The 25,859-nt window shown below is 42.0% G+C and overlaps 1 protein-coding gene across 5 annotated transcripts in view; it reads left to right on the top strand.

Moving 5' to 3' along the window:
• Positions 1-2,995: 2,995 nt before the first annotated feature.
• rasgrf2a (Ras protein-specific guanine nucleotide-releasing factor 2a) overlaps positions 2,996-25,859 on the top strand; it is a 59,022-nt gene continuing 36,158 nt past the window's right edge. For all 5 annotated transcript variants that reach the window (XM_013276243.3, XM_005457900.4, XM_005457899.4 and 2 more), the window contains exons 1-5: positions 2,996-3,851; positions 20,586-20,692; positions 23,010-23,157; positions 23,399-23,488; positions 23,566-23,819. In XM_013276243.3, the coding sequence (XP_013131697.1) occupies positions 3,573-3,851; positions 20,586-20,692; positions 23,010-23,157; positions 23,399-23,488; positions 23,566-23,819 (878 nt within the window). In that variant the 5' untranslated portion in view covers positions 2,996-3,572. The remainder of the gene's footprint in view (positions 3,852-20,585; positions 20,693-23,009; positions 23,158-23,398; positions 23,489-23,565; positions 23,820-25,859) is intronic.

Below are 25,859 nucleotides of genomic sequence, written 5' to 3'. Positions count from 1 at the left end.
GCTCTGGACCATCTCTACTTGCCTCAGCCCCAGCCTCTAGGCCCAACAAACCTCCCTCGACCGAGACAACCCAAGCGGTTGATGACCAGCGGCAGCGGTTGAGGTGCCTCCTGGACGGGAATGTGGACATCATTGCCACTAGTGATGAAGACTGCAGGCAGACGCGGCTGGTTCAGCACCCACACCGGCTGCCCCTCTCGAAACGACAGGAGGAGTGGGCCCAGGAGGCACTGGGCATGGCTACTGCTCAGGCCACAGCCAGCAGAGGGGAATGGCTCCCGTTGACCACGCAGCAGCTGAAGCGGAAGCAGGAGGCTGATGCGACATTGGTTCAGGTGGGGCCTGGCTGGAGGCGGCGCGACGCCCAGACTGGACAGGGGTGTCAGGACAGGGGCCCGAAGTGAAGGCCTACTACTCCCAGTACAACAATCTGGAGACCCACGACGGCCTCCTATACCAGAGATGGCGGGCCCCCGGTCAGGGCAGGGGTCTCCTGCAGCTGTTGGTGCCTCGGTTGCTGCAGTCCCAGGTGCTCAAGCTTGTCCACGCCTCGGTGGGGGCCGGCCACTATGGAAATGCCAAAACTCGGTTCTACTGGCCTGGTTGTCGATGGGATGTGGAACTTCATGTGAACTGCTGTGACACCTGCACGCCACGGAAGGGCCCCACTCAACGCTCCACTGCCCCCCTGCAGCAGCACCGGGTGGGGGCCCCGATGCAGAGAGTGGGAGTAGACGTCCTAGGGCCTTTCCCCGTCACCGAGTTAGGGAACTGGCACGTGTTGGTGGCCAGGGACTGCTGCAGGAGGTGGAGGGAGCGGCCGCGGGTGGTTCATAACTACACCCGCCAGGCCCAGGCCAGCGCCGGAGTACGACAAAAAAGAGCCTGCGACAACAGGTGCCGAGGGGGAGCTTTCATGCCTGGCGACAAGGTTTGGGTGTACTGCCCGGTTCGTAAGAGGGGAGTGTCCCCCAGGCTGTGCAGTCACTGGCAAGGGCCGGTGGAGGTCGTGGAGCGGCTAACAGAAGTGGTGTACCATATCCGCATGAACGGCCCGGGGCGCATGGTGGTGTTGCACCAGGACAGACTCTCACCGTACCGCCTGCCCGCTCCAGCAGCCGCCGGGGCAGGGGATGCTGGTGGCACCCCATGTTCTGATCCGAGTGACTCTTCCCCTGCTGGTTGAGATCAGCCTGTGTGCCGAAAGAAGATACCTGAGCATTTGTGGGACTTTGTGTTGGGTAATGGGGTTGTCGGGGACGACTGACCCCTTAGGTGGGGGCTATGTAGGGCTGTTTGGGGTTTGACAGCTATTTTCTGTTGTTCCAGGGGGCAGCGTTATGTTGCCATGGTTACAGGTGACGCTCTCTCTCTGCGACTGTGGGTTTCTGGGTGGAGAGAGCCCCATTTTGTTGTTGATGTTTTTCGCTGTTGAATGATAATAAACGACTGTGCTCCCTGGCTAGCTCGCGGGAAGCAAGACCAAACGATACCTCTGTCTCCTCCTTGTCTGAGCTCGCCGCAATATATATATCACAGTATATAAGCTGGTGACTCATTTACAGAGCATTATCTGCACACAAGTGAAATGCAAGTCTGTGGCAGCTTAGCTCCATCAGTCATTTGTCTCCGCATGTGTGCGACACATACAAACACTGACTACTAAAGCATTACAACATCTGTTTCAGGCTGGATGGGACTTTCAACAGCCATCTTTTGATGCAAATAACCACAAAAATAGAAACTTCTGCTTTTGTCCACCTTACAAATGTGTGTTAGAAACGGACACACAGAGACACACACACACTTATTAGTGCTGAAGGCATATCTACTCTAAAGAGAACAACCATAAGTGTGATAAACAATTTTTTTTGTTATATTTTAAGACTCCTTGAGAACACAAGTGCTCAAAGTGATATGTTGATTTTAAAGGTCAAATCTTGATACAAATACACTTATGCTTAGACATCACTTACCATAACAACTTATTTTGTAAAAGAAATAACCTGATTTAGGTGATTTGGAGTCTGAAATGTATACCAGTCAGACTATCAGTCAGACTTTTGAAAAGTCACAGCAATATTTGCTATTTCATGCATCAAATTTCACCAAATGTTTTGGAGGACTGCAATTAACATTACTCATAGAGCCACATGACTAAGTTGAAATAAATCACCAGAGTTGTTAAAGAAGGCCTATCATGCTATTGTGATTTGCACATATCCATTTCTCTGGCCACTTTGTTAGGTTTACCTATCAACTGCTCCCTAACATAAATATCAATCAGCCACACATGGCACTAGTTTAGGTAGGAACCACAGACATGGTCAGAACGAACTGAAGTTCAAACTGACATGGGTTTTTAACATGGGCTGTTTTGTCTCAAAAACCCCAACACAGCCTGGTTTGAAACTGTTGATCTGCTGGAAGTTTTCTGCACAACCAACTCTAGGGTTAGACCGAAAATGCTTTGCTGATTTCAGAGGTCAGGGAATAATGCCCATGTAAACATGTAACACAATTAGGTTGAAATTGCTGGTAATGGACCCCCACCTCCCCCCACACCACACACACACACACACACACACACACACACAATTAATAGCAATACACCTTACATATATTTTGTTCGCTTGGCATTTGGAGAAAAACGTAAAAGATTTATCCGGTTTAATCTGGCCAGTGTACAAACTGCTAAGTAAAAAAAAAAAAAAATTCCCCAAGTTTCCTCTAAACAACAAACCTGTCAGCTGATGTCAACAAATCTGCGAACATTTTATACCATGTAAGAAAACCACGAAAGGAGGCAGATTTCATGAAAAATATCACTATCCACCTCAGAGAACCAACAAACTGGACCTGAGCAAAGCGGGAACCAGCCCTCAGCAGAGACTTTTTTTTCCTTTTTTTCTTTTCTTTCTTTCTTTCTTTTCTTTTTTTTTTTTTTTTTTTTTTTACAGCGAAACGTATGCTGTGTAAAGCTGTGGGTGTGTAAACTTTGGTGCACGCGTTCTGCCGGCTCGGGGCGTTTTTGCGCTGCCTAAATTGAACTCCTGCGAGGCTCCGCGCTCAGAGAGCAGCTCGCGGGCTGCGGCGATCTGTCTCTTTAAGTTGGTGTCAAAGCCGATTAGCGCTGATGTCCGCCGTGATTCTGTTTTTACCGTCTGTTGACTGAGTCTATTTCTGTGTGCTGTTGTTGGCGGTACTACACACCGTCGTTTTCCTCATTTTTTTAACCACCTGGACAAAAACACACTGGCTTGCTAGGTCATGTCCGAACTTTGCAGCATGGAGATGTGTTGAAGCGGTGCTGCTTTTCAACGGTTCAGCTTGACGGGGCAGATCACACTGGAGCCTGTATTTGACAGTCTGGTAAGAGTGATGCACTCTCCAACTTTTTATGCCATGGCAAGCCTGGATTACCTTTTTCTGCAGATGAGATGTTAACCACTTTCTCTTCAGTATCCATCCGGTAAAGATAACGGTAGCGATATCGAGGATCCGTGATGTGATACATATGTTTGCTCTTTGAAGTTGGGATCAAAATAAGAACAGGACTCAGTGTAAACATAATGCAGAAGAGCGTGCGGTACAATGAGGGCCACGCTCTGTATCTGTCAGTGGTTGCGCGCAAAGAGGGGACCAAGCGCGGCTATCTGAGCAAGAAGACCACAGAGAACAGCCGCTGGGCTGAGAAGTACTTCGCCCTCTACCAGAATGTGCTCTTCTACTTCGAGAACGACCAGAGCGCAAGGCCCTCAGGTATATACCTGCTGGAGGGATGCACGTGCGAGAGGGCACCGGCGCCCAAAGTGTCCGCCATCAGCAAGGATGCCATTGAGAAGCAGCAGGTGCGTCCCACAGTAAACGCGCTTTTAGCGTAAAAAAAACCTCCATTTCCTTTGCTCTTTCATTTCTATCTTTCTTGAGTCCCTTTAAAAAGTCCTCACCCCACATACACGGTGTCATGAGTCTTGCTTAGCGTTTCTTTATTTTCCCTCCCAAAACTCTAGCTATCAGGAATTCAAAAGGTAATTAGACATCCTTCATGATACAACCTCTAACTTATGGTGGAATGTCCCACCACACTGTCCCAAGTGTTATGTCCTAATTATACTTAAAAAGTATTTTCATTCGAAATTGTGTCTCTTTTGTACTCAGTACATACACGTTTACATCCAAATATATATTAAAAAATTACTTAAAATAATTAGTTTTTGGTTTGTGTAAAAACTGGCAGTTGCTCAACTATACTTATAATAATATGCAACACTAGGAAATGGTGAGTATTTTTAGGTATGAAAAGTTACACCATCATTCACAAGAGTTACTTAGTAAAAGTTCGGAGAGTTAGTTATTAACTTTACTGACTAACTAACTAACTAAATAAATACAAACATTTACAGTGCTTATAAAAACTTACAAACCCTTAGTAAGAATTATGTATAGCAGTTTTAGTTAGTAAAATAATTCTGTCACTATTTAAACACAGAAATTACAGCAGAAATTTCAAGAGAAACCTATTAAACAGGTCACACAAAGGTAGTTGTGTTTATTGTTGTATTCTTTTGTAATTTAAAGTCTATATGTCAGGCATGTTTGGCACACAGCATATTTGAGTTTAGCATATTTGATCATAAATATAATATACCTACACTACCAGTCAAAAGTTTTAGAAAACCCCAATCTTTCCAGTTTTTATGCAGTTTAATGTCTCATTGCTCAATGAAAGCATTGGCGGTGTTTTATGGCCCAGGCAAACCTGTTTGTCTTATTCTGACATCTTAGCAATGGCTTTCTTGCTTTAACTCATTCTGTCAAACCTGCAGCTCGAAGTCTTCTCTTCACAGTTGAAACTGAGACTTGTTTACTACGACCACAATTAGGCTGTGCTTGAAGCTGTTCTTCTGTGAGCAGCTTATCATGCTAGCTGTTAACTCTCAGAAACTTGTCCTCAGATTCAGTTGTGGCTTTGGGTCTGCCAAACCTCTTCCTATCAGAGTTTGCTCGAGCTTCTGAGTGCCTTTTGATGGTGAAGGAAACTGTACTCACTCACACCTTGACTTTCTTAACAATTTATCTGTGGGAAAGACCTACGTTTTTAAGTATTATGACGGTCTGTCTCTCTTCCACTGTTAATTCCCTTTTTTCACCATTTTTGTAGCAACACACTACTTTCTGCAGTACAATACTGTTCAACTGATGCTCATGAGGCTATGGTACCACATTGTGTTCCAATACTGCTTTTATACAGACAGAGGGGTTGGAAGTAATCCAGAAAAGTTGGAACACCTGTAGGAATTAGTAGCACGAGCTTTCAAGGCTTGATCAGCCTCCATGGCTGTAGTACAGCTTTAAATTGTTAACTCATTCTGTGTTTGTGCTGAATAACTATTTCACAAAAGCAGAAATAAAAGTCAAAATAGACTATGCTGTATCATACACATCATTGTAATGAACTATTGATTAATTAAAACTAATGTTGCAGCTAGAAAATGTTTTAATTACTTATAGACAGCTGGGTAGATTGATCTATAATAACACTACCAGTCAAAAGTTTGGACACACCTTCTCATTTTATGGTTTTTCTTTATTTTCATGACTATTTACATTGTAGACTGAACACATATGTAATTATGTAGTAAACTAAAAAGTGTGAAATAACTTAAAACATGCTTTATAGTTTAGATTCTTCAAAATAGCCATCCTTTGCTTTGATTACTGCTTTGCACACTCTTGGCATTCTCTTGATGAGCTTCATGACATAGTCACCTGAAATGGTTTTCCAACAGTCTTGCAGGAGTTCCCAGAGATGCTCAACATTTGTTGGCCCTTTTGCCTTCACTCTGCGATCCATCTCATCCTGAACTATCTCGACTGGGTTTAGGTCAGGTGGCTATGGATGCCAGGCCATCTGGTGGAGCACTCCATCACTCTCCTTCTTGGTCAGATAGCCCTTACACAGCCTAGAGGTGTGTGTGGGGTCATTGTCATGTTGGAAAGTAAATGATGGTCTAACTAAATGTAAACTGGATGGGATGGCATGACAGGATGCTGTGGTAGCCATGCTGGTTCAGTGTGCCTTCAGTTTTGAATAAATCCCCAACAGTGTCACCAGCACAGCACCCCCATAGCACCCCCGCACCATCACACCTTCTCCTCCATGCTTCACAGTGGGAAAAATGCATGTAGAGACCATTTGTTCACCTTTTCTGTGTCATACAAAGACACGGCAGATGCAACCAAAGATCTCAAATTTGGACTCATCAGAACAAAGCACAGATTTCCACTGGTCTAATGTCCATTCCTTGTGTTTCTTGGCCCAAATAAATCTCTTCTGCTTGTTGCTTTTCTTTAATAGTGGTTTAGCAGTTGTTTGACCATAAAGGCCCAATTTGCATAGTCTCCTCTGAACAGTTGATTTAGAGATGTGTCTGCTACTGGAACTCTGTGTGGCATTTATCTGGCCTCTAATCTGAGGTGCTGTTAACTTGCAATTTCTGAGGCTGGTGACTGGGATGAATTTATCCTCAGCAGCAGAGGTGACTCTTGATCTTCTTTTCCTGGGGTGGTCGCCATGTGAGCCAGTTTCGTCGTAGCGCCTGATGGTTTTGTCATTTCTCTTTACTTAGCCGATTGGTTCTTGCCAGAATATGAATTCTAACAGGTGTGAAATAGGACATCAGCTGTGTACCAACCTCACTTCTGCATAACACAACTGATGGTCCCAACCCCATTAAGAACACCAGAAATTCCTGGTTGCTGGTTTAGCTCACTGGGATGAGCAGGCGACCATATGCTACAAGGATGAGAACAGCCGGCCCGGGTTTGAATCTGACCTGCAGCCCTTTGCTGCATGTCTTCCCTCTCTCTTTCCTGTCATTCTTCACTGTACCTTTTCAAAAAAAGGCAAAAAAAAAAGATTTAAAAAAACGACAACAATTCCACAAATGAACCCTGACAGGGCCACTTGTTCTATTGAAGGTCACATGCAGTGCCAGAATAACAGTAATTTCACACAGAGTCATAGGTGGGGTTGCATTGGGTGTAGGGTGGCGATTGGGCAATTACTGCTTAGTTTAAGGTGGTGTGTGCCACCCCAAGGCCTTCCTGTGGTCAGGCTCTTGTTATGAGCAATTCAGTGACAGTGACAACAAGATGTTTGCAACCTTTAAGTAATATAGGCTGGTAATATTGGCTTGGTCAGGCTTTACTTAATGTTCTTAGTATGTATAGTAACATTGTAGATTTTTCTTTTTTTTAATTTTATGTGAGCTGATGTTCTTACATGTTATAATGAGTGTTGCTAACTAAAGTTAGAGGGGTTTAGAATATTAAACTGACACATGGGGGACATTGACCATCCTTGGAGCCATGCTAGTTGCTAGTGAAACTAAAGTCATAAACATCACTTCGCAGAATCATTTAATAACTAGTTTTTTTTTAAGTTACTTATTTTTGTCTGAGTAACAGTTTCTAACTCAAATATTCAGTTTACCATACTGAAAAACAAAGGAGGAAAAATACGCTCTTAAGTTTTTATATGCTTTGGCATTTTAATTTTGTAAAAAAATAAAACACCCTCTGTACTTGGTATGAGTGACAAATGTGATAAAAATTAATAATTTATTAAGTAAATAAATGAAAGACATTAAATGTTCAATAAACTTTTAGAATAAGAATATATAACAAAAACCTCAGAAGATAAATAAATCCCATTAGAAGAGATTTCACAGCTTTGAAATGTTCTGCTTTACAAATTGTTTACTTGAGCAATTATATATTCAAAGCAAAGCTTTGTGGATTTTGTGAAATATTTTCAAGGTTGCTCGCAGAAGCAATTTTAGAAGTTTGGTTTTATATGTTTGTGGTCGCAACATACATGGCTGGAAGTATTTTCTTACCTGGCTGTCTGTTCGTCTGTCCAGTTATCACAAATAGAGGGAATTTTCTGGTCAAAGGTCAAGGCCCCTGTAACTTAAAAAAATATATTTTGGGCTGTAACTCAAAACTTTAAGAGGAACACACTCACAAAAAATGCTTAAATAATTATTTGATGATCAGAAACATTGCAGATTGTTATTTCAGACTTAATATTTGAAGCATTAGAAGCAATTAGAAGAACAAGTTGTAATGGCCTTCTTGCAATGTTGTAGTCTTTGAGACTGGAGTTGCTGTAGGGTCTACATCACAGTACTTGTTGCTGAGAGGTTTCAGAAAGTAACCTCATTCATGGCACTGTTTGATCTCCAACTAATCAAGACCACCTTGTGATCTGACAGAGGGCTGAATATAAGGGCAGAGATTTTTTGATGGAAGAACTTTAAAGTCAGACAAAACATCAGAGACCATCAAAGCCCTCTGGTACAATTGAAAACTCAGCTTCTTTGATGTCCTCTCTCTTCACCAATACTCTGGTAGCAACATTAATTATACAATCACCAGCATTATATCGTCTTGATGGATGCTCAATCATCCAGGTAAGTAAATCCCAAAAGGTTGATTCTGTTCATCTGGATGTAGTGTTTTCAGTGGGAGTAACGTCTCTGACTGCAGGTTTCCCCAACCTTATAACCAGTACATTTGTACAATGACTGAAACTAGCCCACTGAATGAACAATGGGCTGTGAGGTCAGTTCCCAGGATACACCGTGGATAGGTGGCCAGTCGGTTGCAGGGCTAACACAGAGAGACCATTCCCACTCATGGGCAATTTAGAATCACCAATTGATCTAACCCCGCTAATTTCATGTCTTTGGACTGTGAGAGGAACCTGAAGTACCCAGAGAGAACCCACACAGACACAGGGAGAACATTCAATACGGAAGAGGATTAGGGCCACTGGAAAAAAAAAGAATTCTGACTTTAATCTCAGAATTCTGACTTTTTTCTCAGAATTCTGACTTTAATCTCAGAACTCTGAGAAAAAAGTCAGAATTCTGAGAGTAAAGTCAGAATTCTGAGAAAAAAGTCAGAATTCTGAGAAAAAAGTCAGAATTCTGACTTTAATCTCAGAACTCTGAGAAAAAAGTCAGAATTCTGAGAGTAAAGTTAGAATTCTGAGAAAAAAGTCAGAATTCTGAGAATAAAGTCAGAATTCTGAGATTAAAGTCAGAATTCTTCTTTTTTTTTTTTCCAGTGGCCCTAATACTCTTCCGTAATTCAAACATGAGAAGATTAAACCAAAACGATAAATCAGAACAATGAGCTGAAAGAGGCTAAAATGAACTGTCAAGTAATATTAAAATAATTGTTAAAACCGTTTGTTTGGAAAATACAAAGCAACTAAAACATCTTATTTTTTTTCTTCCCCCTTCTCACCATGTTTAATGCTAATGCTGCTGCCCATTATAGGCTACTCACCCATGTGCCACTTGACTGATGCGTTTCCATGGTGATAAAGTTGGTAGTTGGTGAAATGGCACATACAGTAAGTTTGACGTTACACAATCAGAGATATGAAAATATGGACGTTTTCTTGAAAGGATATTTAACTGAGGCTAAATGTGATAAATCACATTAGTGTGCTTTTAAATAATGAAAATTGATTCTGCTGTGAATATGTAATACTTTCTGTTTGTGAGTATGTATCCGACATGTGGTACTGCTCTAGGATGATGTTGTGCTAGACTAAGAATAGCATCCTTGCTTGTTGTTTTGCCTGCAGTCACTGTCTGAATACCAAGTCAACACAACTGCATCTCACACATAGATGCTGCTACGCACTAGTGCTACCTGTGCTATTGGGAGACTACCTTTTACTGTACTGTGAATGGTCTCTTCAACTGCCTTTCTAAGAATATGGTACACGTGTAACAACAAAAACTCCAAAATAAGTTAAGTGAAAAAGTCCAAAACAATATACGTATTTTAAATACTGCACAGTCCTCCTTGGTATGTGTTTACACAGTGAAGTTGTGATGTAAATCCTGTGTTTGATCATAATGCTTGATCTGTAATGCTTATTTCTACCTCAATATTTTTATTCTTGGATTCTAGTAAGGTAGCTTTGGATGATTCAGAGTTCAAAATAACCAAAGCTTGGGTGCTGCCCCACAACTCTTCCCTTCCCCTTGCCTTTTTTGATTGGCTCCTTCTTAGAAATGGAAGGTGGGCCTTTTGTGCACTGTGTGGACCATTTTCGGGATATCCACTTATACTGACAGACATTCAGGAATAGAAAAACTGTTTGCAACTGAGCTTTAATAGAAAATCTATTTAATCTATTTCAATAGTAATTTTTTTAAATAAATTTACTGTTTTAAAATTACTGTTAAAATTACTCTTTTTTGAACCACTTTTGATTTGGCTTATGTGCCAAAAGTACTTTGGTTAGAAAAATACAGTGAAATGTTGAAAAGTAAGCAGTTAGGACCAGGGGTGACTGGATAGCTAGTAGGATGCTGTGGCACAACCATTCATCAGAAAAACAGTTTAGTTTGTGTGACATACTCAGTAAGTCAGGCGACTTACACTTTGTTCCTCTAAACTGAAGAAAAGCTGTATGCTATTGTATTTTATCCTGTTTGTCGATCAACAGGGCATTGAGCCACTGAGCAGCTTCCATCTGACTTAATGTGGGGCTAACTTTGTAATGCAGTATCCAGTTCTCTTTCATAGATCCATCTTCTCAATATGACCTTTTGGGGGGTAACAGAAACATCACCCTGTCAACAGTGTGTCCGTTTGCTTTGGCAGTATGCACATCACTTTGTAAAGTAATTTAGGCCATCTCGTCCAAACTAATATGAAAATGACAATCATCATGTCACTCAATGATGAATCATAGGTATTGCCGTCATCACTGGTTCAATTACTGAAGAAATACAAATATTGATTTGGTTTAATGTATCCAAATAGAGTTTAGATGAAAGTTTTGGTGAACAAGGGAAAGTGCTTCAGATTATGTGTGAATGTAAATACTGTGAACGATTTTTGATGTTGTATTTAATTGTTGCATTACTGAGTTCAGTAATCATACCTCCTATTTTTTAATGTTCATGTCAGTTTACGTTCAGAAACAAGCAAAATGTCACAAAAACACTATGTGTGTTTTATTTCTTAGAGTGTTTAAACACTGAGTTCGGTTTCCAGTTTATAACCACTTTAGCTGACTTATTATCAGGATTAGTGCTTATGAATCACTTTTCTAACTAACGAAGGCCTCTCTTCACAAACAGCAGCTACTTATTACAACCTGGGACAGCTGAAATGTTAGCCAAAAAATGAGACAAGAAGTTACCTTAGCTCAGATCAACTAAGTATGTGCTTTAATCTTCCATGTTTGACACAAGCACACTGCAACATCTTCATTTCAACACTTTTTTATGAATCGAGTGGGGTACATGTGAATTTCTCAGTCCCAAACGTGTTTTTGTAATTACTTTGACATTTTATTTAATTACACATTATTTATACTTGCTCCTGTCACAGATGATATTATCTTTAAAAACAGATTTTAATGACATCCTAATAATATGGCTAATGTCTATTATATTTTTTATATAATTTAAAGACAATGATTCAGTAATGAAAATAACCAGTAATGAAAACCACACAAATATGTATTGCATAGTATAAAAAGCACCCCAATTGGGCAAGTATATTCACTGCGCAGACGCAGCTTGTGTCCTCAGGGCTCTCTGTGAGTGAAAGAGAGATGAAGGAAGTAACACAGCACCATTGTCCTGCAGTTCAGGTTGTGTTGAGAGTGGTCCTGGCTGTAAGCGGGAGGTCTCATGTCTGCATCGGTGCATAGCAGACTGATGAAGTGATTTTTTGTGACTGAACGCAGTGATGCTCGATGCAGGGCAAGGCAGCTTACAGCTCCCCATTTCTCACTCTGTCTGTCTGTCTGTTCGTCTCACTTATTGTTATCCTTGTGCTTAAAGCAGGCTTGTGACCAGGGAAGCCGCATTAGCAATGCAAGGATGCTGCACAAGCCTTGATGATTATGTAACCCCCCACCCCACCCCCCGACGCACACAAACAAGCCCTTAAGCCTCTCTGGTCTGTAGCCAACACACGCTAGCAAGTGTCCCTCACCCGCTTTTTGTTACATCATTACTATACAGACCTGCTTGCTCTCTGTGGCACCCTTTTAGCAAACTATATTGTCAGACAGAGGAAAGGAAAAAACAGATATTCAGCAAGTAATTTATATGTTTATTTAACCCATATCTCATGGATCAGAGAGTTGCAACTTTGTTAAGGATTTAATGTTTGGCAAATACAGATTATATTCACTTAAATACAACTCAGTTTAGTAACATACCCAAGGATACTTCGACACATGGGCTGGAGGAGACAGAGATTCATCCCCTAACCTCCAGATTGGTAGATGACCCACTCTACTGCCTGACCTAAGAGAAAATCTATCCTATTTCTCTGAATTAATAAAATAGTAATTCCAGAGGGAAATTTTCCTGGAAAATTAGTGCATAACCATGTTAAAATTTTTGCAGTCGTATTGGGTTAAGTTGTCCTTGAGAAAAAACAACAATTTATTTTGAATTCATATTAATTTATGCAGTTTATATTTTCTACTTTTAACATACTGCCTATTGAAAGTTTGTGTCACTCCTGGATAATTTTTTTCTTAATGTGAATTTTGTTGCATTTTTTTCTCCTGAGCCCATAGGGTCCCTAACGTTTATGAACTTACCAGTCTGGAACCTTGGTAAGCCCATAAAATATAACGCAGGGGCGTGTGTTAAAGCTCAGTTTTATTTCTTTTTATGACAAATGCAACAACACAAGTTATTTTATGTGAAATGTTGAAATACAGGGTTTAGCTAAGGTAGCTAGAGACATGCTAAGGTTTTCAGGTTACGTTATTGTTGCGTGTCTTTTGCTTTTAAATGGATAAGTACTCCCAAAACTGCCATGCAAAGGAGTTTGGCCTATTATGAAATCCAAGTCTTGATGAACTGCTGTTCCTTGTTACACGTGCTAACCTCATCAGTATGGTTTAGCAAACAGCTGAAGGGATAATGATGTGACAAATGAAAAAAAGAAAGACTGAAACATGCATCGAGTTACTGGTGACTGCTGTTTGAGTATTTGATGATGGGCTCATTCCTGTCATATTTCAGTTAGTGCATTTTTTTTAAACCTGTAAATAAAATATGAAATTTGAAATTATTTGAAAATGTGATATGGGATGGATTTCCACTATGATTTAAAGGGATTAGAATCTCGTATTCATGCATAAAGTGAAACTCAGGAGTCAGGATTTGTATTTGTGTCTTTGCTAAATTATGTATAGCCTTGTCAAATGCCCCAGTGAACTTAAATATGATAAGTACTTGTAAAAAATAGATTTAGCCTGCAGTATGTATGAGTAGAAGTCCCTACTGAGCTTAAATATTACAGTATTTCCATAAGCTTACGAGTCAAAGGTGGTATTGTTGTCTTCAAAAACGACACAAAAAGAGAACAAATTGGCTTTAAAATGAGAAGTTAGGCAGTCTTTTACCGCAGAGGCAGCAGCAGTCTATATCAACTGGGGGGCCAACTAATGCGAATGTTAAAAAAAATCTGCAAAAACCCTATGCATAATTATACTCATACATCCAGATTATATTTATAAAAATGTGATCAGAGTTCTATCTTAGATTGCAGAGGCGAAGTGGGAGAAAATGTTCTCTAAATGCAGATGGGGCTCAGCGACCTCACAGGATAGTTGATCCTCAACAAATTTCTATTTATTTTTTAAATTTTCCAGTAAGACCATGCTGTAAAACTAGCTTCACAAACAAATGAATGACTGTGAACATGCACGGCAGACCCAGTTGTGTTCTGTACATTTTTATTTGTTTGTGCACATCAACACCACCAACCCAGTCAGGACCCAGTCCAATATTTAAGATGGCAGGGCATGATTGTGGATGCCGCGCAGGTGCGTCCGCCTTCCCTGCACGGCACCACAGGCCATGCCCCACCACATACCCCCATCGCCCGATTGAGGCCAGGGAGCCATCCGGCCGAACCTACTCCCCTCCCCTGGCGAGCGGGAGAGAGAATCGGCCCGGACCGTCGGCATCCCCAGCCCCAGGTCCAGCGACAGGGAGGTGTGAGTTCAGGCGGCCGCCGGCAAATCCAGCAGCGCTGGCGAAGCTGATCCGGAGGTCGGCCGCGTGGCAGGTGGTCACGGCTCATAGGCGGCTGTGCCAACGTAGGATTAACTGGCATGCCGGCCTCTGGTGGAGATGAGGCCAGTCTGGCGGCGGCGGGGTCGCCCAGGCCTGGAGCAGCGTCGCCATCTCCGCTATTCTCCTTAGGTGGCACTCGGTCTTGTCCCGCAGTTCTTCCTACCGACGCCTGCTCCCGCTGCGTGCCCTCCAGCTCGGCCACCATTCTTGCCAGCTTCTCCCTCTGCTGGCCCAGTCCTGAGTCTGCCGTGCCTCCCCTCCTGGGTTTCGGCACCACTGTGAACATGCACGGCAGACCCAGTTCTGTACATTTTTATTGTTCTGTGCACATCAACATCAACACCACCAACCCCCAGTCAGGACCCAGTCCCATATTTAATATGGCGGGGCATGATTGTGGATGCCCCGCAGGTGCGTCCGCCTTCCCTGCACGGCACCACAGGTCACGCCCCACCACAATGATCTTTTTTAAATTTTAAAGATACATGTCGCGTCCCAAAGTTTTACCTGCACAGGGCATCCTCTGAGTGTCCTCGGCAGTCATGCTGGCTGCCACAATCACTGCAGAGGCACTAAATAGCACTTAGTAAAATGACTAAAAACCAGAAGTTGAAGTGTGTTTATGATTACCTTGTTCAGCCTTGAAACGATTAAGCTTTACAACTTTTTACAACTTTATCTTTGCCTGGCTCTAGAAGTACAAGCCTTGTCAAGGCCTTTGTGTAAATCACATAATTGGAACATAGGCATCTAGTAAATGGATAAGAAATACTTTTGAAGTGTAGTTTTCTGTTGTGTGCAGCCATTCCTGTGTAGGTTTCTAGGGATTGTCTTCTTTGAGACTACAATTCCTGACTTTCTCAATCATTTGGTCGAGTCTTGGGAGTTGTTCTAAGGGTCTTAAGACACATTTCTCACTAGTTTTCTTTCTAGATTCTTTGCAATCTTTCACGCCAAACCTCTTCCAGGATAGTTCTGTACTGTGTGGCTTTCTCAAGTGACAACTCTTGCTGAAGTTTTACACTGTGTACGGGGATAACCAAGGTAAAGAACATCATTGCACAGAAAAGTTTTTCATGGGCTAAAAATGTAGACCCTAGTAATTTTTTTCTGAAACAATAGTAACAATAATAACAATAATAACAATAATAATGATAATAATGATAATGATAATGATAATAATAATAATAATTTAAAGAAAACTAGTATGTTTAGAATTGCCCTTGTTGAAAATTTTGACAAAACCTAGTAATACCCTCCTAGGACCTGGTATCCACATATGTGAACATCACATTTTGGGATGTCTAGACCAAAATACTTAATTTTTCTCTACAAGGGCCTGATATCCACTTACGAGGACATTATACTGCCACTGTTCTATCAAAATTTAAAATGAATGTCCTCATATGTAGATCTCATTTTTCTCAGAAACAAAATTTAGGTAAAAAAAAAAAAAGTGGTAATTCTTTGTTTTTACATTCATCAGGTCCCAATCAACCCAAATAGCAAAGACAAATTAAAAATGCATGCCATGAAAGAGTTCGGGTCTAAGGAGGATACTAATCATTTTGTCCTCATCTTTACAGATGTATGTATGTAAGTGCATCTTTATGTACTTCGTATTATTTGCACTAATTCTCATTTTGAAGTGGAGTCCTTGTACTCTTCCAATTATCACCTCCTCTCATGAGGTAGCAGGGCTGTTTTCTGTGTGCTATTTTAGTGTTACTTGTGCTCTTTGTGCTGTTACTTGGGGCAAGAACTCTGATGAGGAAGCTGAATATGAAAATGTGAACCAAGTGTGAACCTTAGGGCTGCAGCCAACAGTTATTTTCATTAGTCTGTGGATACAAGGTGTATAACAATTGGCATAAATTATGGAATTTATCACCACAGCTGGAGGATGTTCATTCATCTTTTCTATTTTGTAGCCAATAAACAAATAACAGACTTGACACAAAAATTCTTGCTTTTGAGACATACAAGGAAAGTGGCTTTTTGAGGCATTGCTTACTGATAAAAAATAATATTCAAGCTGGTTCTAGTTTTCTCTTTTGAGAGATCAGCTTTATAGGACTCTTGTCATAGACAATTTCTTTCGATTTCCACCATAAATTTTCAGCTGGATTGAAATCTGGATGGGGTGTCTCAGGTGGTAGAGTGGGTCACCTATTCACTGGAAGGTTGGTGGTTCGATCCCAGGCTCCTCCAGTCTACATGCCAAATATCCTTGGGCAAGATATCAACCCCATGTTGCCCTCCGATGCATCCATCGGAGTGTGAATGCGAGTGAATGTTAGATAGAAGCACTACAAACCTTAGATAAAGTGCTTGTTTGAATGGGTATGATTGGGTGAATGCACGAGTTGTATAAAGCACTTTGAGTGCTCAGTGAGAGTAGAAAAGCGCTATATAAGAACCAGTCCATTTACCATTCATCCATCCATCTTTTTCCGCTTATCCGGGGCTGGGTCACTGGGGCAGCCCAAGTAGAGAAGCCCAGATCTCCCTCTCCCCAGCCACCTTCTCCAGCTTGTCCCGGGGAACACCAAGGCATTCTCAGGCCAGCCAAGAGATATAATCTCTCCTGCGTGTCCTGGATCTGCCCCGGGGCCTCCACCCGGTGGGACATGCCCGGAATACCTCATCCAGGAGGCGCCCAGGAGGCATCCTTGTCAGATGCCCGAACCACCTCAACTAGCTCCTTTCAATGTGAAGGAGCAGCAGCTCTACTCTGAGCCCCTCTTGGATGGCCGACTTCTCACCCTATCTCTAAGGGAGAGGCTATCCACCCTTTGGAGGAAGCCCATTTCCGCACTCGTATCCGCGATCTCGTTCTTTCAGTCACTACCCTTAGCTCGTGACCATAGGTGAGGGTAGGGACATAGATTGACTGGTAAATTGAGAGCTTCGCTTTTACACTCAGCTCTCTCTTCACCAGAACAGACCGGTACAGCATCCGCATCACTGCGGCCGCAGCACTAATCCGTCTGTCAATCCCCCACTCCCTTCTCCTGTCACTCGTGAACAAGACCCCGAGATATTTAAACTCCTCCACTTGGGGCAAGAACTCGTCCCTGACCCAGAGTGGGCACTCCACTCTTTTCCGGCTGAGGACCATGGCCTCAGATTTGGAGGTGCTTATTCTCATTCCCACCGCTTCACACTCAGCTGCCAACCGTTCCAAGGCAAGCTGGAGGCCACCAACCGATGAAGCCAACAGAACCACATCATCCGCGAAAAGCAGAGATGAGATTCTGAGACCACCCAAGTGAAAGCCTTCCGCCACTTGGCTACGCCTAGAAATTGTGTCCATAAAAATTATAAATAGCAGATGGCCACCAGCCACCCCCCCACCGAGCCTGGTTCCTCTGGAGGTTTCTTCCTGTTAAAGAGGAGTTTTTCCTTCCCACTGTCGCCAAACTGCTTGCTTATAGGGGGTCATATCATTGTTGGGTTGTTTTCTCTGTATGTATTATTGTAGGGTCTACCTTACAATATAAAGCACCTTGGGCGACTGTTGTTGTGATTTGGCACTATATAAATAAAATTGAATTGAATTGAATCAAAGACCGAGACTGTGACAAAGGGCAGCCCTGGTGGAGCCAATCACCAACTAGGAACGAGTCCGACTTATTGCCGGCTATGCGGACAACTTTCTCAGTCGAAATCAGCAGTGCTCCACCCGCACTATACACAGTGCAGGTAGAACACTGTTTTCCACCTCCTGAGTCGCCTGGCGGTTTGCCAGAATCTCTTCAAGGCAGTCCAAAAGTCTTTTTCCATGGTCTCTCCGAACTCCTCCCACACTCGAGTTTCTGTTTCAGCCACTGCCTGCGCCGCCTTCCGCTTGGCCTGTCGGTACATATCAGCTGCCTCCGAAGTCCCACAGGCTAACCAAGCCCGATAGGACTCCTTCTTCAGCTTGGTGGCTTATCTCACCTCTGGTGTCCACCATTTGGTTTGGGGGTTACCACCACGACAGGCACCAACCGCCTTGCGGTCGCAGCTCAGTGCAGCGGCTTCGGCAATGGAGGTGCTGAACATGGGCCATTCGGACTCATTGTCCCCAGTCTCCCTCGGAGTGCTGTTGAAGCTCTACTGTAGGTGTGCGTTGAAGATCTCACGGACCAGGGCCTCTGCTAGGCGTCCCCAGCACACCCTCACTATATGTTTAGGTGCGCCAGGTCTGTCCAGCGTCCTCCCCTGCCATCTGATCCAACTCACCACCAGGTGGTGATCAGTTGACAGCTCAGCCCCTCTCTTTACTGAAGTGTCCAAAATATATGACTTGAGGTCTGGTGATACGATTACAAAATCGATCATCGACCTGTGGCCTAGAGCTTCCTGGTGCCAGTGCACTTATGGACACTCTTATGTTAAAACATGGTGTTCGTTATGGCCAAACTGTGGTTTGCACAGAAGTCCAATAACAAAACACTGCTCGGGTTCAGATCCGGGAGGCCATTCCTCACAATTATGTCCCTCCAGGTCTTGCTGTCATTGCCCACGTGAGCATTGAAGTCTCCCAGCAGGACAACAGGCGGAGCACCCTCCAGTACCGTACCCAGGGACTCCAAGAAGGCTGGGTACTCTGAACCGCCACTCGGTGCATAAGCGCAGACGATAGTCAGGACCCGTTCTGACCCAGAGGCGCATGGAACAAACCCTGTCGTCCACTGCGATAAACCCCAACGTACAGGCAGCAAACCGAGGGCATACCAAGATACCCACCCCAGCCCGCCACCTCTCACCAGGGGCAACTCTAGACTGAGACAGTGTCCAGCCCCTCTCCAGGAGACTGGTTCCAGAGCACAAGCCATGGGTTGAGGTGAGCCCGACTATATCTAGTCTGTACCTCTCGACTCCATGCATCAACTCAGGCTCTTTCCCCATCAGAGAGGTGACATTCCATGTCCCAATTGCCAGTCTTGGTAGCTGGAGATAGGTCCACCAGGACCTCCGCTCCTGGCCACCGCCCAGCTTACAATGCAGTCGACCCCTACGGGGCCTCCTGCGGGTGGGCCTGCAGGAAGAGGGGCCCATGTCCCTTTTTTAGGCCCCATCGACTAAGGCCCGGCCACCAGACGCTCGCCCTCGGGCACCCTCCCCAGGCCTGGCTCCAGGGCGGGGCCCCGGTAACCCTATCCCGGGCAAGGTGAACTCTTCCCTCGATGGTTTTGTCATAGGGATCTTCTGAATCGCTCTTTGTCTGGTCCCTCACCCAGGACCAATTTGCCATGGGAGACCCTACCAGGGGGCAAAAAGCCCCCATACAACATAGCCCCTGGGATCCCTGGGACACACAAACCCCTCCACCACGATAAGGTAGCGATTCGCGGAGGGGTCCTCTCCAATCACGGACTGCATAATTTTTCCATAATTTTTCATGATCTGGAAACAAATCTGCAATTGATTTAAAGGATTTGATTGCATATATTTGAGGTATGTTTCATGCAGTCCAAATGTTCATCTATTTAACAAAAAGTGTTTTGTGTCAGCTTTCTTTTATGTGCTATAAAGAGTTGTATAAAAATGATGAGAAAATTGTCCGTTATAATTTCTTTTGTGTCTTGTCCTGAAACAAAAGATGTTATTATCTCTGATATCTTACAGTGTATCACAGTCAGTTTGAAGAGTAAATATGGTAAATATACAGGAATTTCAAATTTTCTAATTTTTTCTCATTTTAATTTGTTTACCTTGTTAAAAAATGAATAAAATAAAGTGAACATAGGAACAAATAAAATAGTTTTGGACTGTTAGCAAAGTAGCTCAAAAGAAAAATACGCAAGTCATCTGCTAAAATTTTCATGTCTAATGTCACATCATTGAAAATAGAAACACATAATAAAGTCTTCGTGCAGCCATCTTCACCACTTGCAGAAATGTTTCCACTCACCTCATGGATACGCTTGCATCAAGCATGCCGCAACGAATTTTTGAAGCGATCAACAATAACACTGGAGCTACTCATTACTGAGTTCATGTTTGGAACTTGATTTCTATTTTGGGGGGTTTACAGGTTTTTTGGAGGAGAGGTCCTAAACTTTTGATCAGCTGTAAAACAGCCTCTTTCAGTTTAAGCGTCGTTTTCAATAAATTGCATGCTCAAAAAATGTTTTGTCTCACTCCCATTTCTTCTTGTTGCATGTTGAAGCTGTACTTGGAACCTTGTTAAGATCCAATCACGCAAAATATGATTTTTTGCCATTTTTCAAGTGGTCTTAATCTTTTGATTTGGACTATATGTTGCACACATACATTAATGTAGTTTCATTAAACTTGAGGTAAAAACATATAATAATTCTGTCATTGTCTAGATTGTAAGCCTGAATAAACCTGTTGAAAAAAATATTCTGACCTAAGATTAAAGATCTTTTTTTCTAAGCATGCAGTCACATTACTTTTTGTCTCTTTTCTTTCACATAGTACTACTTCATGGTCAATTTTGGCCACGATGGGCAGAAACCTCTAGAGATGCGAGCAGAGGATGAGTTGGACTGCAACGAATGGGTGGAGGGCATCCAGCAGGCCAGGTATGAAGTGACAAGAGTTTTCACTTTTTTACAATGTTATAAAATATTGTAATTTATGCATTTTCATCTGTATACAACTTGGTCTTTCTAATGGCTCCATAGTGCAGTGGTTTACATATTCCCTTGTACGTGAAAAGTTGTTAGTTTAATTTCAGCCAGTGATTAAAATTTCCCTTGGTTGCATCAGGAAGGGTGTGTAGCATAAAACTCTGAAAAATACCTCCTGTAGAGCAAGAGTGTGTTTATTTCCCATTTTTATGCCTGTCTTATTTGTTCTGTACAGTGTCCTTGGGTGTTTTGAAAGCCACTTTTAAATAAAATGTATTATTATTAAGAGATGGGAAAGCCATGCAGCAAAGGGCTGCAGGTCAGACTCAATACTGCACTGCTCTACTCAGGCCATGTAACATATGGTTGCCAGCTCAACCACTGAGCTAAACCAGCACCAGACAGCTTTAAACTTAAAACCATATGAAAGAGATTAGAGAGGTAAGAAAAATCCAATAAATTAATACACATTAATTTAGCAGTACTCCTCCCATAGTCGCATGACTTCCTCCCACAGTCCAAAGACATGCAGCTGGTGGGGTTAGGTTAATTGGTCATTCTAAATTGCCTGTAGGTATGAATGTGAATGGTTGTCTGTCACACTGCGTTGGACTTGTGACAGACTGGCGACCTGTCTAGGGTAGTTTTAGAGCCTCAATGTGAACCTTAAAGTAGATAACCCATAAGTAATGCGTAAAAAATTACATCTCACTAATTTAGAAGATCTTTATTTTCTGGAAAAAAGCTTTTGTTGCTCTATAAAAAAGCCGACTGTGAAGCTAAGACGCCGTACTACTCATCACTGATTGAAAAAAAATAAGAAAAACCTTAGGTTTCTCTCTAGCACTGTAGCCATGCTGGCCAAGAGTCAGAGCTCTGTTGAAACTTAACTAGTAATGATGTCATGAATTTCTTCAGAGGTTTTAACAGTTACGAAAGAAATTACTCATAAACATCACACATACTATCTATACTATTGATACTAATTTTGTTTCCGTCTGATTCTGAGTTAACTTCAGTAATCATTTCCTCCAAACCATCAACCATCAACGTGTCCAAACCATCCCACTCCTTCATTACTGCTCAAAGTCTTACCATTGATTATTGTTTTAATCTTACATATGATATTATATCCATGATGCAATATACTATAAGCCAAATGTAAGCACAAAAGTAGTGTAGGTATGGTTCTCCTTGAAAACTTTCACTAAAAGTATAAAATAACTGCTTAACACTTCAGTTTAACAACAACAACTGAAGAAACTTATCCTTGTAATTCATCAGCAACCTACATCCATCATGTAAGCACATAATTACTTTCTTTCCACCATTTACTCTTCCTGTTATGGAGGGCAGCTTAGTGAGCTCGAGTGAGATTCTGAGATCCTCACAAAGTAAAGTGTGCTGGTAGCACGATTCACTGGAATTCTGAGGTGTGCAGAATAAACAGGAATAGAGAGTGGACTGTCCCCTGTCTCTGTTCCTGAGAGAAATATTGTCTTTCTTTCTAGGTATTATTGTTTTGCGTTTTGGATCAAATGAAGGCATTTCAGGGATGAAGACATTTCTTATAATGTTAGGTGTAACATAATACTCCAGAAGTTACTCTTGATACTTCTGGTACATTTTGATGGTAAAACTGACAACACAGGGCCTTTATTTGTAATGAAATATGTATGTACATGATAATGCTGTTTGTTTCACTACCTTCCGCTACAATGAAAATCTTTTCCTTATTATTATCTTTATCTTGTAGTAAAATGTTCCAAAATTTCATCTTGTAGTCCCTACATTTTTTGTGAGAAAATGTGCTGTGCTGAAAAGTGCGACTCAAACTCTACCTTCTGCTCTTTCTGTGTGTTTATGCAGATTTGACACCACTACCTCATGTTGTTCCATATTTGTTTAACATGCCTGTGTGCATTTGTGTGCAAGTGTTTGTTCTTTCTGCTCGCAGCAGTTCACATTTAGGTCACACTGATGCTGTTGTGCTGCACTGGTTACATCACAGACTTGATCTCGTAACTCGACCTCTGTTTCTCACTGGTCTCACTTTCTGTGTCTTTCCTATTTTTAGTGTAACATTCAGTAGAAAGTATGCCTCTACTTGCCCACAGTGACATATTACTGCAGGTGTCAATAACATCAGGTTACTGCCTGATCATTCGTTTAAGTCTATAACTAAAACAAATTGCCACACAAAGCTCTCTGTACATGTTAAATTACCACACTAACCGACTTCAGTACTGTCCTCCTGTGCTCCTTTTAGCTACTCTGACATCATCATTGAACGTGACATCCTGATGCAGAAGTACATCCATCTGGTCCAGATCATGGAGACTGAGAAGGTTGCAGCCAATCAGCTTCGTACTCAGCTGGAGGACCAGGACACAGAGATTGAGAGGCTCAAAGCTGAGGTATGCATGAGTGCATCTGCATCTGTGTGGCTACATAAATGCACATACTGTCACACACAGGCATCCACATGCACTCTAAAATCAAAGCACGCAGATTCCTAAATTAAATCACAGCAGGACTCTGCTGATTCTGGGGCCTATTGTTTGGGATTTTTTTTTTACCTTTTAAAATGTTCCCATGAATGTTTTATATTTTGTTTGTGCATTTTTTCATATGGACGCTGTTGTTGTGTTGTTGCAGATTACAGTATTGAACAAAGCCAAGGAAAGGATGCAGCCATACCAGAACAACCAAGATGAGGAAGACCCTGATATTAAAAAAATTAAAATGGTAAAGAATTGTATCTGCATATTAAAATTTAGAGAGACAAGGTTGTGAGAGAAACTTAGTGTGCTATGGCTATACAGGTGCAGAGTTTCATGCGTGGCTGGCTGTGTCGGAGGAAGTGGAAAATCATTGTCCAGGACTATATCTGCTCCCCTCACGCTGAGAGCATGAGGAAGAGGAACCATATTGTGTTCAACATGGTGGAAGCAGAGACAGAATACGTGCACCAGCTTTCCATCCTGGTGAATTGCTTCCTTAGGCCGCTCCGCATGGCCGCCAGTTCCAAGAAACCTCCCATTCGCCATGATGATGTTAGCAGCATCTTCCTCAACAGGTGCAATTCTCTTTTTTTGTTTTGCGTGACTCTTCACACAAATCCTGTGTTTCAGCTGCCAGTTTGTAATAACCCATATACTAGATATAAAATACTGATGTCACACATCGATTTCTGAACAAATATGAGAGTGTAGTAAGTCATCAGCTAACACTTGCCAGCAGGGGCGATTCTAGGACCAGAGCTTTGGGGGGTGCTGAGCACCCAGAGAGCTGCCCAGCCAGGCAAGATAATCTTTACTCGTCACAATGAGACTTCTTCCCTGTCTCTGTCAGTCCCTGCATCCTTAAATGTCTCCAGTTGTACAGAGTTCCCTCTGACTGTCTCCTTGGTGCATTTAAACCCCTGTTCCTCCCTGTCCTCATCCTCTGTTGTCTTCATCTCCGTTATCAGTCATCATAATTTTACCATCTCTGTGCAAGTCTGCAAATTTCTTTATTAAATCATAAGATTCTTAAATTCATCAAGTCTCTCTGCCTGGGTCCTCATCACAAAACATGACATCATTGTTTTGTACATTTTAACACAATTTAATCCCAACATTAGTTAAAGAAAAGCAAAACACTTTTTTTAAAGTCTGTAACAAAACCATCAAATCTGATAAAGGTTATTTAAATGCTGCAAAAGAAGAATGGATTGGAATAAAAAAAAAAAACACATATTCTAACCTTAATTACTGGGGGAAAATTATGAATGATGATCATAGTGAGTAAGAAGTAAACTCCAAAAATAGTCTTTGAAATGTAAAAAAAATGTACAAAATACTGATCTTTACTGCAGATACTACTATGGCTCTGCAGATTTTTTCTTTTAACCTATGTGGCCTCACCTTGAGGTTGGCAAATCTGTCTATCACTTTTTGGTGGTCAACTCTCTCAAGCAGTTTAACGGTTTCAGTTTTGCCTGTCACTGTTCCCTGTCTGTTTTCTTACCTGGTTCTTCCTGACCTTGTACTTTCTCCTCACGTTCCCCTCTTTCCTCTCTCCCTCTTTGGACTGACAGTCATACACAAATAGGTTGTATTCAATTAGATGAAAAAAAAAAAAATAATCACATTAATATGAAAAAAAATACTGTTAAGATCACTAATAAAAAAAAAAGTCCTCTCTCTGTACTTTCAAACAAAAGGCAAATAACCAAACCACATGTACATCTAATAAAAGATATAAATATTGAAACACTGATCCAACATTATCCTTTATTGACGGATCATTTGTTCTTACACTTTTACCTGAATGTTGCTCCTGGGTTTAATATCGGCACATATGACAAAATAAGCAGCTTCTCTCATTCCATTTCAAACAGGACAGTGGTAACAACAGTAGGCTACGGACAATTTTAAGTTTTAGATTTTAAATAGGCTACATACATTTCAATGGGAACAACAGGGCGGTCAGATGTTGCTGATTTTACTACACGAGGACGGATTGTAGGGTAGCAAACATCGTCGGAAAACTTGTTTTCAACACTGCAGGTTACCTGGGTGTAATGTTTTTCAGCTAAAAAGAAACATGGCCTGACTCCTACCTAACTATATAAAGAGTAACTGAAGGCTAAATGCAGCCAACATGTCCTGTTTCAAGCCAGGCACTCACACCTCCGCTCCGCTGCGTCTCAGCCACCATCGCTCTGGCAGAAAGGACGCTAGAGCCAGAGTAGGGGAGAGGCGAGCTGGAACAAACCATTTGGGGGGGTTATCTATACTTCTGTTGTTAAAATGTTCCATCTCAATTAAGTACTGTATGCTTTTTATATTTTTAGTAGTGTGTCACACAAACAGCAAATATTGTCAAAAAAAAAGTAAGAAATCTTTGGGGGTGCTTTGATTCATTTTGGGGGTGCTTCAGCACCCCCTAAAATGGGCTAAAAATCACCCCTGCTTGCCAGCCTGGTTAGCAAACTGCTTCTATAAACTGTCTAGGTGTAACTCACCTACCTAGATAACGCACCAAACCTAGATCCTTTTTGTGGCCTTCCTATCCTTATAGTTATACTACTAAACTCATTCTTAGTGAATTGAACTCACTCTTCTCTCTCTCT

This window comes from Oreochromis niloticus, linkage group LG7, assembly GCF_001858045.2.
Source record: "Oreochromis niloticus isolate F11D_XX linkage group LG7, O_niloticus_UMD_NMBU, whole genome shotgun sequence".
In the NCBI taxonomy this organism is placed as follows: Eukaryota; Metazoa; Chordata; class Actinopteri; order Cichliformes; family Cichlidae; genus Oreochromis; species Oreochromis niloticus.
The sequence above is the reverse complement of the archived record's forward strand: the minus strand, read 5'-3'. Positions and strand labels throughout refer to the sequence as shown.